This window comes from Anoplopoma fimbria, chromosome 11 (assembly GCF_027596085.1).
Source record: "Anoplopoma fimbria isolate UVic2021 breed Golden Eagle Sablefish chromosome 11, Afim_UVic_2022, whole genome shotgun sequence".
Lineage (NCBI taxonomy): Eukaryota > Metazoa > Chordata > Actinopteri > Perciformes > Anoplopomatidae > Anoplopoma > Anoplopoma fimbria.
The window spans coordinates 20,223,821-20,239,460 of NC_072459.1; the positions used below are offsets into that span (position 1 = coordinate 20,223,821).

Below are 15,640 nucleotides of genomic sequence, written 5' to 3' on the forward strand. Positions count from 1 at the left end.
GTGATATAGCTTGACTATGTGTCACATATTACCATTACATTCTAGCCAGAGAGAGCTAAGCGTTTGACGGAATATGTATACCTCCAGATGGTTAGAAGAGACTTACCCTCATATTAGCATAGCGTTCTTAAATGACCATCTGGGTTTTTGTTCAAAGATTGCTCGAATATTTACATTTTTTTGGAAAATCTGATGCTTAGCTCTGTGACTCAAATGTAAATATAAAAAAAGGTGCAAACATGTAAAAACAGCCTATAGAAAAAGCAGAAGAAGATTGTCACAACTGAGGGGCTGGAAGGTGGGATTTTGGCCATTTTGCTTCAAAATTATTCATACAAAAAAATGATTGTGTTTTTGAATAGTTTTTCATAAAATAAATTGTGATTGACCAGCTCATTAATCAAATATTTGTTTCACTTGCACTGTTCAACTAAAAGGGAAAAGTGTTTCGATATGCAGTACTTGCTCGTGTCACGTTCAGGTCCTATAGTAAGCAGTTGGAAATACTCTATTGTGAGGACTGAGGCACAATGTGGGTAGGAAACAAGGGAAAGTAAGGTGCAGTATGACACAAAATACACTGCGAGTCTGTCTATCTCTGCCATGTCTGTCTGCCTCCATTGGTTTCTATTGGGTCTATTTTTAGCCCCAGCAGACTGGTCACGTGGCAGGAGGAAGACGTCAATAATGTTGTTGTTGGTGGTGGGAGAGAGAGAGAGAGAGAGAGAGAGAGAGAAGAGAGAGAGAGAGGCACACTGTAAATATGGAGGAGGTGAAAACGACAGGAGGCGAAACGCGTCCCGCTTGTGATATCACACGTTTTTAATGTGAAAATAAACGCAGAGGATCTGCTCTACTGAGAGGAGGAGGAGGGGGGGGAGGACACACACACACACACACACACACACACACACACACACACACACACACACACACACACACACACACACACACACACACACACACACACACACACACACACACACACACACACACACACACAGAGCCTCGGCGGAGAAACCAACGCCGGGAAGAAGCGACCTCTGCGCCCGATACGCGTTCCAGGAGGACCCACCGACATCCACGGTACGGAGAGAGCGTGTGTGCGTGACAGTTCACGAAGGGATACACCGACAGGCAGCTTTAAAGGTCTCCCTTCGAAGAACGAGTGAGAAAGGTGACATTTTTTGTGCTTTGCTTAAACCATTGCGTGCACTACAGTTAACACAGTGGCTAACTTAGAAACAGTTATCACACGGCTAACTCACGGCTAGCTAAACACAGGCTGGGCACCTGACGGACACAGCAGCTAACTAACTATAACTTATCAAACAGTCAACGCTGGACGGCATGCCTTTGTTTTTGTTAACAGTTACCTGCGTTCTGGCATTATTAACCAGGCGTTAACCTCCCAGCTAGCAGCTAACGTCACGACTACCAGCTAACAATTTAAAGTTAACCAGCGGGTAGTAGTTAACCCTCTGCAGGATGGTTAGTGGACGGCTAGCAGCTAGCGAGTGACCGGTGTGGTGCAGCCAGCTGAGTAAGCTAGCAACACAACAGCTACTACAAGTGGCGAGTGTCATAGCTCTGTACGCAATGTTACTATTATGTCACGCTCTTATCTTGTCCAATCTACACCTACATTTATGAATGAGGTATCTCATTAGGTAGAACCTGACATACGGGTATTTTTCTCACTCTTGGCTTATATTAAAAGGTGTCTGCTTGCAGCTGTCAGTGTGAAGACAGCAGTTACTTTCCAAAAATGATCAAGTTGATGATCAGCATGAAAATCTTTTAACTTTAAATGTATAATTTAGAAATGTATATTTTGGGCAGTGTTTTACATGTTTTGCTGTCAATCTTCATATCAGCTGCCACACTGCCTGGCACACATGCCACCTACCTGGGTTGCCAGATGCCAGTGTGGCCCTGGAGATTAGACAGCGCCTTTGCAAAGTGGACTTGTGAGCAACAGGACATAGCTGACACTTAATAGTTTGTAAAATGTCCCAGCAAATCCTGCAACTTTCCAGCCTAAAGGAATTTTTCAACATTTCCCTTCCACCAGAAAATGGGTTGCCATAGTTGCTTAGGAAGCTTTCACTGTGATGGTTGGCAATGTAAAAACTGTGTCAGCTTGCTTCCCAGTCTGACACGCGACCCACCCAAACTAGCAGGTGTGCCACGCCTCATTCATTGTTTGTTCTTGGGTAATAATTACCCATAGTGTTAAATTGTATTCACACGGAGGATTGATTATAGGTTAAAAATAAAAATCCCTGGTTTGGGTAACAACTCATGCCGGTCACTGGCCACACGCTTCCAATTGATTTAAACAAATTTTAGCATGTGTATTTGGGTAGGTGACATTTACTCACCGATCCCGCCGGCTTAAAATCACAACAAACCAATCTGTCTAGGTAGACACTATAAACACATATGTAAACAAATGGATGAACATAATCTCTTGTAGTTCTGATAGCTCTTGTAGAGCTTTTGTTCGCAGCATTCTGGCTCCCCTCACCTTATACTTGTATAATTCCCTTTTCTTCTTCCCTCTTTAAATTGCCATTTAGTTCCTTCTTTCCCTCCCTCCAGTGCATCACATTATTAAACATAGCTGCATCAAGATATTATTTTCATTCTGGCAGTCGATAGATTCAAATGAGGAAGCCTGAAGAACATTTTCACAGACGTGCTGGTTATCAACCGTCTAAGGAAAGAACAGAACTCCATCTTCAAACATTTAATCCAGTTCTCTTAATACAGACATGGCCCATTCCTCCCGGACAATATAGAGTGCTGCAGGAATGTCATATTTTAAAAGGCTAACCAGGAAGTTAGCATCGCCTTGGTTACCTAGACAAAAAGATAATGGGATTTTCCCATTGGTTCATGGATTATTGCAGAAAATTTGGACAAAAAAACTTGACAGTTGCACATTCTGTCTGGCGAGTTCATCACTTTTATTGCATAAATACAATCGCCAGAACTAAAAAGCTAACGTTAGGAGAAAAAACGAACTACACCACAGTCACAAGACTTCACGTCACCACCTTTTGCGTGATGACGTTTTGTAGTCTCATTTAGGCACTTGTTAGCAAATTACTTTTTTAAGACACATAAAAAACTTTCACGAGTCTCTTAAGATTGAGTTAACCGCAGATTTTATTCCAGGCATCTCACCAAAAACCGTTGACCTCGAAACAAGGGAACCGGAAGTGTAAAAACGCTGGCTTATTTCCGGGTTTTAGGAATCATTCCTGCAGCACTCTACCCTGGTTGGAAGCATGATGGAAAGGGATTTGCAGCACTGTCACAGTGGGGTTTTCACTAAAGCCCAGAGGTCAAACCTCACGAGTCAAGGGTCACTCCATTACTTACATAAGAGCTTTAAGGGCCATGCCACTAACTTTCGACACCAGCGTCCAGATTTTATATATCTATTCTATTCTAATCTAGGTTAAATATCAAATTTCATCAAAAGTCTTGACACGCTAATTGCTAGCTTTTCCTTCGTCTTGAGTAAAACTCTCTTGAGAGTTTGTATATGTTAATAAGAGTTTGTGCTCAAGGGTTTACGTTCCGAAAAGAAGTAGCAGTTGATACGGAGGTGGCGGTTGCAGTTGCGCGTGACACGTTTACATACTAATTGGAATGCAGTGGTAAGGAGGCCCCCTCTGTATTCTGAGCTGAAGAAGTTTTTTAGCAAACCTTCATGATTTCGTCTTGTTTTCAGTGGCGACCATTAAGAATAACTACATAGAAATAGTCAACCTACTCTCTGATGGGATGTTTACCTATGTAGGCCATAAAGAGGCATCAGTTTTACATGGAGACTGTTTCGTAACCAGTTAAAAGTTAGTGAGAAATCAACATACAACATTTATCCAGCAGTAACAGCCCTCTCTCTCTCTTTTTTCTGGGCATCACACCCACCTCCGATCCTTCCGAGTTTATTTTTTTAATGTGACTACACACTGTAACAGCATAAGGGATGAAATAGCAGTCATAGTTAAGTCAATATAAGTGCTCCGTTGTTACAGTATATATACTTTTTTGCACAGCAGAGGGATGATAACTTCTGCTTAGATGTAGATTGACTATACAGCAAACAAAAACGTGACAGAATGAACGATTACAGTGACTAATTACCTTTAACACTTGCAAATTAAATGAGTATTCCTTAAATATTCCTAAAATTATATATTTTCACCTATTAATATATTAAAGTGTTTTTCTTTTAAACTATGTGTTTCTGCTGCCCTCAAGTGGCCCCACTTTGTTTTATTATTATGAGAGAGACTGGCTCAGTGTTAGAGCAGGGTCGTACTTCAATCAGGATCGGCAGTTCGATCCACGGCTCCGCTAGTCGATGTCGATGTGTCTTTGGGCAAGACACTTAACTCTAAATTGCTCCAGCAAGCTGTGCCATCAGTGTATGAACGGGTATGAATGGTTAGTCAATTTACCATTTAAACAATAATGATCATTTAAATAATTCATACAGAGAAATAAAAGTAGTCTGTACTTTACAAAAATAAGGCGAAGACTAGAGGAAAGTCTTCAGTGATATGTCTGCTTCCCTCCACTGTCTTATCATGTTGCGACTCCACTTGTGGATTCATTTATCGCAGATCAATCGACTAATTGTTGCAGCTCTGTATCTAACGGTTATCTTTCACATGCGGTCCTGATGTCACGTCTGAGGACAGATAGTGTGTGTGTGCTGACTATGTGTTTTTGCCCCTTTTCTCCTTGAGCCTGCTGAAAGAGAGGGAGAGAGAGCTGCTGCAATATAGTGTGTGTGTGTGTGTGTGTGTGTGTGTGTGTGTGTGTGTGTGTGTGTGTGTGTGTGTGTGTGTGTGTGTGTGTGTGTGTGTGTGTGTGTGTGTGTGTGTGTGTGTGTGTGTGTGTGTGTGTGTGTGTGTGTGTGTGTGTGAGACACGGAAGAAAACGTTGAGAGCGAGAAATACAGACCATAAACAAATACTGCTGAGAGGCCGACTACGGCTCCACGTCCCGCTCACGCTCGCTGTTTGTTTAGGGAAGAGGTGCTCAGGTGGAGCGTTGCCACGGCAGCAGGCTCCCCGGTTGCCAGGCAGCACTTCCTGCTCCTCTCCAGAATGGGAGGGGCCAGGTATTTTAGGAAATTTTGGTGTGAAGAGGAGGAGGAATCGGAGGAGGCAGCAGGGAGAGTGAGAGATTTATATTTCTTGATTTTTTTATTTTTAAGTGTTGCTCTGTTCTATTTTCGAATAGGCTTTCTCTTTATTTGTGTGTGTGTGTGTGTGTGTGTGTGTGTGTGTGTGTGTGTGTGTGTGTGTGTGTGTGTGTGTGTGTGTGTGTGTGTGTGTGTGTGTGTGTGTTGTGTGTGTGTGTGTGTGTGTGTGTGTGTGTGTGTGTGTGTGTGTGTGTGTACGTGTCATTGGCCAATGGCCTATAGTTGGACAGCAGGTGAGTCTGTCACCACTAGTTAGCTCCACAAGCTAAGCACAGACGCACACAAGCACGCACTCACCCGCAGCGTTTCATCCCATTATCTTTGCCCTGACACTGTTGCCACGGCACCCGGCCAAGTGTGCCTGTTGGGACGAGGACTTTCTGTGACTTCTTTTGTGGGAACGGCAGAGTTGGAGGGGAGCCACATACTGTAAAGGCGGCGTGAGCACAAAAATAGACGGACCAGTTGGACCCAGGCTTATTATAGTTTAAAAACGTTCCAATCGTTTATTGTTGTGATTTAGTTTATGATTTTAGCTTTCCATTTTGAGTTTAGCTTTAGTTATATTTTATTGTGCTTTAACTGTGTAAAAATGTGGTTTTAACCTTTGCATCTAACCAGACTGGGGGTGCATGTAATGAATATTTGAATTAGTTATGAATAAATTAATAAATTCATATTTTGGTCGATCGACTTTAGAGCTGCAACGATCAAAAGATCAATCGATCACTCACTTGTTAATCACAAACTATTTTGATAATCGATTCATCAGTCTAAGTCATTTTTGAAGAAGAAAAAAGGCTGATGCAAGCTTGTTAAATGTAAATATTTTCTGGTTATATTCAGTTAACTGAATAAGTTTGATTTGTGGACCAAAAAAAGACATTTGAGGAAACACTGACTTTTTCTTTCACCATTCTATGACATTTCACAGATTAAGAAAATAATCTCCAATAAAAAAAAATGTATTAGTTGCAGACATACTCAATTTATCAATTCATAAGTTAATTGTTTCGGCTCTGAACCAGACACAACCTCAGTCTTTTCTTCTCAAACTGCAGCCTATTGAAACAGGGCACCGCCAAAACTAAAGCCTATCATCACCTGGTGAAATGAAAAGCAAAACAAAGAAATATTGGACTTATTTTGACAAGTAATATTTGAGATAACGTTTTCAGTTAAAGTAAGCATGTCTTGTTGTTGCTGAAACCAATTAATGAATTCATAAAGTGATTAGTGGATTGAGAGCAAATTAATCTGCATCTTTTTATGCTAACCTATCACTTGTCTTATTAGTTTTTATAGCAAAAATGAGAAACGTTTACTAGTTGCAGCTTCTGAACTGTCAGCATTTCCTCCTTTTGTTTGGGCTTTAGGAAATTGTTACCACTATTGTTTCATTATTTTAGATTTGAATGAGATGAAAACTACACTGAGACAAGGTCAACATTGAGATTACAATTATTCATTGGCTATTGCAACCTCATGCATTTAGAAAAAAGGAGTTCCGTCGCCTACATTTTAAAGTTCAATGCTGCGTACGCCAATTCTATGGCCCTAGTACAGTCTGCGTTGTTTCCCCCGGGGTTCTTTCAATCCTCCTGTTACAGTACATTGCCAACTCACAGGGAATTTTGAACAATCTTCCTTATGAGGAAGGGTTCTTTGTTTGTTTTGTTGTTCTTGCTGAAGAATGTCATTTTACAGGAGTTGTGATTTCAACAATGGTAGAGTGAAACCTGCTAAATGCAGCTGCACCAGTGTGGCAATACTCAGTGTTAAGCCAGCTTCTTAAAATACTGTAAGGTAAAAGTGTTAATGAGCAGTATAATTATGGGTTAAGGTTAATGTCTAATGTTTGAACTTTGCTTTGTTTAGTTTGACAATAGAAGCCTTTTTTTCACCATTCATCCGTTAAAGGAGGGGAGGTTTCTCTGTCCTCACGTTAAATCTTAGTTACGAGCATGAGTTGTGAAGTTGTATCTCGTTTAGAAAACCCAATCACGGTCCAGTGTGCAACCCCAGTGTTGATGTGTGGGATCCAAATTTCTATTTTTGGATACGCTTCCCGGTCATCAAAGTACCCAGAATTATGAAACTCTGTCGTAACAAAACTTTCAAATCCTCTCTCTCGTTTTTTTTTTTTCACTTTCCACATATTATGCTGCTTATCTCAGTTTAAGTTAAGGAGTGATGTACAATGCAATTCTCCCCAAATGCATGAATGGAAGTAAATAAATGGAACATAATTGAAGTAACTGGTGGCTTTGTGTCAACGTTAAAGATGTTTGAGTTTTTAAATTGAAATTTGGGCAAAGAATATTTGCAGGAAGGATGTTAGATGTGTATGTAAAGAGTTCATTGATAATGTTGCACTCAATTTGATTTAAACCCCACCATTGCATACATGAGTGCGACATAACATTAGAAACACCAACACAATAGCTTAAAAAAGCCCCATAGCATTGAATCACTGCTGCATTATATTGTGGAGCTGTTGCGTACACAGCTGTAATCTGTAAACTGTGTGGATCAGTTTACTATACTATACAAGGAGTTATTGTCACATTCTCTCTCTCTCTCATACTTCCATACGCATAGATTGTACTGAGCATGGCCAGTTGGTGGCGCCAGAGGACCAGGGAAGCCTCAGTGAGCAACAGGGTGCAGCTTGTTCCTTTTAATGCCATGTAACTCCTGTTCAAACACAGTGTCGGTGCAGGACACAACACACAGATGGAGGTCCATTCAGAAATGTAGGGCAGTGAGATGCAAGTTGAGTTAAGGTCAGAAGTTTTGAGTTGTATGGAAATATAATTTGGTAAGGGTCTACAAACAAAACACAAGATAAGATTACATTTAAAATAAAGTAAATAAATAAATTGGGTTTGAAACACATAGAAATTAGATGAGCAGTTAATGAAACTAACAAAAATTATTATAACGGGGGACCTAAACTATTCTAACTAAAGGCCCACTTCTGATTGTTAAGAAATAAATCCGAGAACCACCTTATCACATAAGTGAGAAAAAAAAGAATAACATGACAAAAAAAGCGAAAAAATGAATTTGGCTGTAAACATGTATTGAGCCTCTGTCAGCTGCACCCACCACTTCCTGCCATTATGAAGCCAAATTAAATGTATTCAGGGTCATGTTGCCTCACCACGCGCTTCGGAGCTTTTACCGACGCAGGGTCGTCTCGCACATCACTCTTTTCGTTTCATAACCGATCCATTTTGTGTCACAGCATCAGAGGTAACGTTAGCTAGCTTACAGAAGAAAAAACATGTTTGTCTCTAGCTGATGTGTCGTGATTGGCGTGGCTATATTTAAAATGTCACTGGTCATTAGAAAATTTGATTTTATTCAATTGAATTCTATAGAACATTTAGATATAAAAATAACTATAAAAATGTTCCTTTTATTTGATTTAACCATTTAACAATATCTCAGTGGTCCTCTTGCTGGCGCTTTGAGGCCCACCAGTAGGGCCTAGTGTTCTACTGCGTCTCTCAATGACAGCTCAATGTTCTACGACTCTAAGGATGACATAACTCGCATAATGACATCATACGTTTTTTTTTTTACTGTATCTCTCAATGACTGCACAATGTTATGCTGTGTATGCAATTGTCAAAACTACAACTCTGCTTTTGCTACTAATGACTTTAATAGGGTTTCTACTGTGACTCCCTTCCATCGACAGAGTTATGTCATCACTGGTACTTATAGATGTCTAATGTAGCTTTCAATGACACCACTAAAGCTATTCTGTGGCAAATCATGACTTGAGTCATGACATCATAAGGGTTGTACTGTAACCCAGAATGACATCACTCGAAATATGACAACATTGGTGTTCTACTGTGAATCTCAATTACAGCACACAACTGCGGTTCTGCTATTGCTCCTAATGACTTTAATATGGTTCTACTGCGGCTCACAATTGTATCACTTGTTATGACATCTCTTAAGTTCTACTGTAGCTCTCATCATGTGATTTTACAATCAATAGGCTTCTTATGTAGCTCTCAATGACAGTTCTACTATAACCCTCACCATCAAACAAGGTCTTGTGATGTCACAATTACGTCTTAACGTTTCCACAAACCACTCAAGTCATGACCAGGCTTAAAAAATATCAAAGTTCATCCATCCATTTTCCGTAACCTGCTTATCCAGTTAAGGGTCGCAGGGGTGCTGGAGCCTATCTCAGCTGTCAATGGGCGAAGGCAGGGTTCACCCTGGACAGTTCGCCAGTCTGTCGCAGGGCTGACATATAGAGACAAATAACCATTCACGCTCACATTCACACCTACGGGCAATTTAGAGTCTTCAATGCACCTAAGCTGCATGTCTTTGGACTGTAGGAGGAAGCTGGAGAACCCGGAGAGAACCCACGCTGACACGGGGAGAACATGCAAACTCCACACAGAAGGTTGTCCAGCCCGGGAATTGAACCCCGGCCCCTCTTGCTGTGAGGCGACAGTGCTAACCACTTCACCACCGTGCAGCCCTAATATCAAAGTTAATCGACTTAACTTTGATATTTTTCAAGGGCTTTTTTTTCAGTACAGATCAGAGCATTTGGAAAAGACCTTATCATCTGAAAGAAAAAGCCTTTACTGACTCCAGGAAGTTGTCGCACTGCACAACAGAATGCTGGTCAGGAAACACATTTTTAGTGGAAAAGCATTCTGGTGCAACATCAGTACAGTTTATGTTCAATACTGTTTGGCTGCTTAGCTTACATACTTGGACAAGAGAGACAGAGGTTGGATTTATTGTCGTTTTTCAAAGGGTACGTTTCACTATTTTCTTTTTACACAGGGGAGAAGGCTTCTAGATTAAGGATTAAACAACGTGACTGTTGAACGTAAACGCTACCTCAGACAACTACTTTGGTTGAGGGTGCTTGAGTGTAACCCAAATCAAAGAAACAGCAGGACAGAGCTACTAACGTTAGCTTTAACTCAGACATAGCGGCGTCCCGGACCAGCTTCCACCAAGTAAACAAGGAGACCTCAAATTAGAATAAATTTAAAGAATTTGACCCATATCCTGGGTCAGAAGTGTTAGGTCACGACTGTAGCTAGTAAGTTAGCTAAGTATGTTAGCTTATAACTAAGGTAGCTGCTGTAAGTTAGCTGCTTACTTACAGTTAGTTAGCTGCTTACTTACAGCAGCTATTAATTAGCGGCTAACGTTAGAAATGCATGTTCGAACACACTAATCCATTCCTTATGCTAGCTAAGTACGTTAGCTGCTAACTTAGAGAAGCTTTAAGTTAGCGGCTAACGTTAGAAATGCATGTTTGAACACACCAATCCATTCCTTACACTAGCTTAGTACGTAAGCTGCTTACTTATAGCAGCCATAAGTTACTTATAGCAGCTATAAGTTAGTGGCAAATGTTAGAAATGCATGTTTGAACACACTAAACCATTCCTTAACTTTTGCTCTTGTTTTTTTCATTTTAGAAAGGCTAAATAAAATGACACCACGTTCAAAACTCTTGATATAACACCTATCACGGCTTCAAACATGGACCGACAAAACACTAACATAAAAAAACAACAACCAATAAATAGAATAAATAGCAAGTGCTGAAAAACGCAACTTTCTCTTTTGCAGAAAAGTCGACATTGAGAGGAAACCCTGATTCGTCCGTCTGGCCGTCCTTCGTCTGTCCGTCCTTCATCTGTCCCCCAACACATGGCCGACTCGGAGGACCCACTTTAACACACGCGTACACACAGAGGAGGGATTCGGGGAGGGCAGTCCAGGTTCAACCTTCATGAATTCCTCACACGCCTCAGGTAAGTCTCTTATCAGTCCGTCTTCCTATCTCAAAGAGCTGCCGCGGTTAATGCCGGTGCAACTGGAGAGAGGCAGGTGCTTTTGTGGCGTATACTGGTTTGACAAATGAAACGGTGCCCGACTGGTTGGCTGGTGTTGAGTTTAATGGTGGTGGTAGTTAAGACATTGGGGACAGGCTTGCGACTGGACAGCATCGTTAGTTTATCTGTTTTGTCTCTGTTTTATCAAGAGTTAGTGTTATTCACATTCTTTCAAATGAGCTCTGTATTAACTGTTTTGTTAAAGTTTGCATCTCATAATTGAATCCAATGCGACTTTAGCCTTTTTCTCTCTCTCGGTGTTGGATTACTAAATTGTGTGGTTTGTTGTTGCACTTGTCAGCTTAGTATATTTTTATGAAGGGAACATTTTTAAACCAACAGCTTAGCATACTAACTCTTCATGTAATGTGTACTTAAGTCCATTTTGAAATATCAATTTGGCTTGATTGATATTAAATTTGGCAACAGGGTGAATTTCAATAACCTTGGTGATTCCTGCAAATCTCATGACATCCCCATTGTCTCACCTGCACTTTGTGTTTAGTGCTAATTAGAAGGTTCTTAGCATGCTAACACGCAACAAAAAGGTACGTAATACACGTTCTACCAGCTAAACATCAGCATGTTAGCATCAGCTGTGTCAAAAATCAACCCCCTTGTTTATTCATATACTAAATCCATGTCAGTAGTTAAAAAACCAAAATATATATTATCCCAGTAAAAGAGTCGGTACAGGCTAGAAATTGAAAAAGGACTAGAGTGTACAGTCATTTTGGCCTTTCTATGAGGCTGCACATAGGCACAATGCTGCTTCAAGCTAAATGCTAACATTAGCATGCTAGAAATGAGGATGGCGGAACACCAGAGATAAGGAAAATGTAGATTCCTACATAAGCGACTACAAACCAAACACTGCGAACGCATTTCAGTGTAATGAATCCTCTAGTCTGTTTAAGGTAAAGGAGTAAAAAAAAACAACGCATGTACTCCAGATATGCCTAAAGTGGGATCGGAGTGTGGCAAAACCTAGCCTCCAAACCAACATGTTCGCTACAGCTTCGCTCTCAGGCGAAATGATCAGGACTTAAAGCGTCATCAAAATTACGTAAAGATTGAACCTATAAATAGAGAGAAAAGATAGTAAATTATTTCATAACGCTCAGACCTACGTTCAACAATGTAGGAGGGCTCTCTAATAGATCAAGATGCCCCAAAAACATTGTGCAGCAGCATTTTTTTAACTGTTGCAAGATGTTCTTTGACCACATGCACGCATCTATTCCCAGCGTATAATGCTATGTATTAATTACCGCATTAGTGTTTTCATTGACAATCAATGGATGGCAGATGAATTCATTTTTAGTAGCCGACAGTCAAGACACCTGAACAGCCCTTATGTTGGTATTTCTTGACACCTTTGTCTCTGATTGATTGACTGGTCGACTGACTTGACTGTAACGTGGTTGTCATGGATACAGATGTAGTACATGATGTACACACACACACACACACACACACACATAAACACACACAGACAGCGATGTGACTCCAGGGGTTGATGCGCCTCAAATAGAAACGCAGAGATGAGTCATCCGCTGAGCTACTGCAGTACACACACACACACACACACACACACACACACACACACACACACACACACACACACACACACACACACACACACACACACACACACCTTTAGCCGATGTGTTTAGACCATTAAGATGTGAGACATGTTGCCTGGTCAGTGGCATCTATCTCTCTCCGTCTCTCCCGCTGCCAAAGTGATTTGAAAGGATGATGTAAGACAGCAGAACGAGTCTTTGATATATAACCATTGTAGTGGACGACTGATAAGCAATGCAGTAGCTCAATTCAATGGCAAAACAATCCATTTTTACATACATTGCAAAATCAGTTTATCAGTCTTTACATTTTCATCCTTTTTCCATGTATTTTCGTCTCTCTGCTTGTGAGTCACACTGAGGCAGCCCTAAGTCTGCTCAGGGACACGCAGCTGCTTAACACAGGAGGTGAGGACGATGAGGTTGACGAGGAGGAGCTGGGATGAAGGTGACGATAAAATGGTTTAATGAAATATTATTATTCCTGTAGCGAAAAAGGAAGCTCATCACGGTGGCAATGATAAAGCCAGAGCTGAGAAGCTGAGGAATGGAGGTGTTAAAAAACATCCTCCTTGTTAAAATGATCAGAATTGACTTGAGCTGATCAGTTGGATCTCTACTGGGGGACATTTCTTTTTTAATATATTAGCTCATTCTTCCTGATCCTGTGTTTTTTTTTTTGTAAGCACTCCCGCAGACAGCGGTAACCCCGTTACACTCCCGTTAAAACACTGGAATCTGTTCCTTAATGCACAGCGTCACTTAGGACGGAGCCGCTGAATGGAACAAACAAATGCTATAAATAGCGGCGAGCGGTTTCAATTAATAATACAGCCGAGTGAGAAAAGTGAGCACTGCAGCTTTTTGGTTATAAAAACACATTTTCGTGATTCCCTGTGACATTTGTGTTAAAACAATACATTGTGTTTTTTCTGGGGGTTAGGTGTTTGATTGTTTTCTTGAGGCGCAGTTTTTTATGGGGGTCATGTCGTTGGTCTTTACTAGGGCTGAACAATTAATCGGAATTTTATAGAAAATGCAAATGACCTGCAATTTCCTAAAAATGTAAGATGTGTGTCAATATACCATTTTAGATTAAATATAAGACGTCCTGGCCTTCACATCATATTACAGACTTATGGAAACTTCTTTGTTTGGTACAGATCCACGAAGAAATCACACCATAATCATTTGGATATGTTTTTCAATAAAATTCGGAAAAAAAGATAATTCCCTCTCGTATAGCAAATCATATTGCATTTGCATTATTAGTCAAAATAATTGCAATTAGATTTTTATTCCAATATCATTCAGCCAGAGTTTTTACATATTTTGCATGGATTAAACACAAGATAAATTCCGCCCCTCGAAAGTAGCATCGGACCGCTCGGACTACAGTCCGACAACTACCCGGTTCTGCTCCATAGACTGTACTGTCATTTTTCAGATTTTCTTCATTTTCAGGCTGTTTTTGTGGTTTTGGTGCTTGTAATGGTTAAACATTGTGTAATGCTGTTACTCGTTACCCGGAGAGGTTGGCAGGATATAAACATTTCATAAACGTTGCGTTTTCACGTGAAGTCATCAAGACCATGAATGTCGTTTCAAAGTTTCATGGCCATCATCAATTCATATTAGTGTTAGTGAGTCTGAAGTATCGGAATAAAATATTGACTCCATGATAATGCTGGATGGTTGAGGATAACTGAAAAAGTCAGGATTCAACCACTGGGGACCATGACACCAAATCAAGTGGAGGAAGAGGTCACCGTCCCGCCCGCGCTGCGTGATTAACAGGTGATCTAAACTAAATTTAGTGTCAAAGTAGATGTTGACACGTTTAGATGGATAATTGACCTGCTGGTGGTGCTAGATTACAGTTTAGATGAAAGGTCAAAGGAAGAGTCAGGGGACCTCCCAAGTCATCAGGATACAGGATCTTGGGACCATGAATGTCTGTAAATAGTTTCATGGCCATCGTCAATTCGTTTAAGTGTTAGTCAGTTAGAAATATCGGAAACATTTGACTCGATAATGTTGGATGGTTGAGGATCATGGACAAAGACAGGATTTATCCACTGGGGACCATAAGCGTCTGGACTCTCACCAAATTTATCCGAGAGTTATTTCCATCCTTATAGTGTCACAATGCTGCCACAGCCAATAAAAAAAAACATAACAGGGGAATGGCTATTGCATCTCAGCGTACATGCTCTCCACACACAGGACAGGCTAGTAGTAGCGTGAGCTGGCACAGTAGCATCAACACCATATCAAGAGGAGGGAGAGGTCACGGTCCTGCCCTGCGAGGCGTGATTGACAGGTGATCTCTGGGGCAGTGCGGTGCGGGAACATGACAGCGCACGCCCCCCCTCTCTCCCCCTCAACCCCCACCGCCCTACCCCTGAGCTGTAGGCTTACTGCTCTCTCTCTCTCTGTCTATTTTTATCCCTAGCTCCTCCTCCTCCCCGGCAGGCTATTTTCAGCTACACTCCCTACATCAACCCCCCTCCCCCCACATCTCCTGTGTTGGTAAATGTTTCTCTTCTCCTCTCTCGTCTCTCCCCCTTCCTGTCCTTTTTATTCTATATATATATATAAAAAAAAAAAAATCTAACAGCATAGACTTGCGGCAAAAAAATAAATACAAAAATTAATGGGGGGGGGGTGGGACACGTCCATGGAGTGTCCCCCCACGTGCCTCCTTTTGCAAAGATGAAACGAGCCGTTGTTGACTTTCTCCCCATCCGTCCAACTTCCCTTCCACCCAGTGATCCACTTTCGCCCCCTCCTCCTCCTCCTCCTCCTCCTTCTCTCTGCCTCTCTCTCTCTCTCTCTCCAACGTTCATTCAGCAGCTCAAAGAGCGTCACACACACACACACACACACACACACACACACACACACACGCGGTGACTCTC

General features: G+C 41.2%; 1 protein-coding gene across 1 annotated transcript in view; it reads left to right on the forward strand.

Moving 5' to 3' along the window:
• Nucleotides 1-989: 989 nt before the first annotated feature.
• The window catches only part of hdac5 (histone deacetylase 5), a 50,690-nt gene continuing 36,039 nt past the window's right edge, over nt 990-15,640 (forward strand). The window contains 2 exon segments of the mRNA XM_054608330.1: nt 990-1,177; nt 10,868-11,052. Of these exon segments, the coding sequence (XP_054464305.1) occupies nt 11,031-11,052 (22 nt within the window). The 5' untranslated portion in view covers nt 990-1,177; nt 10,868-11,030.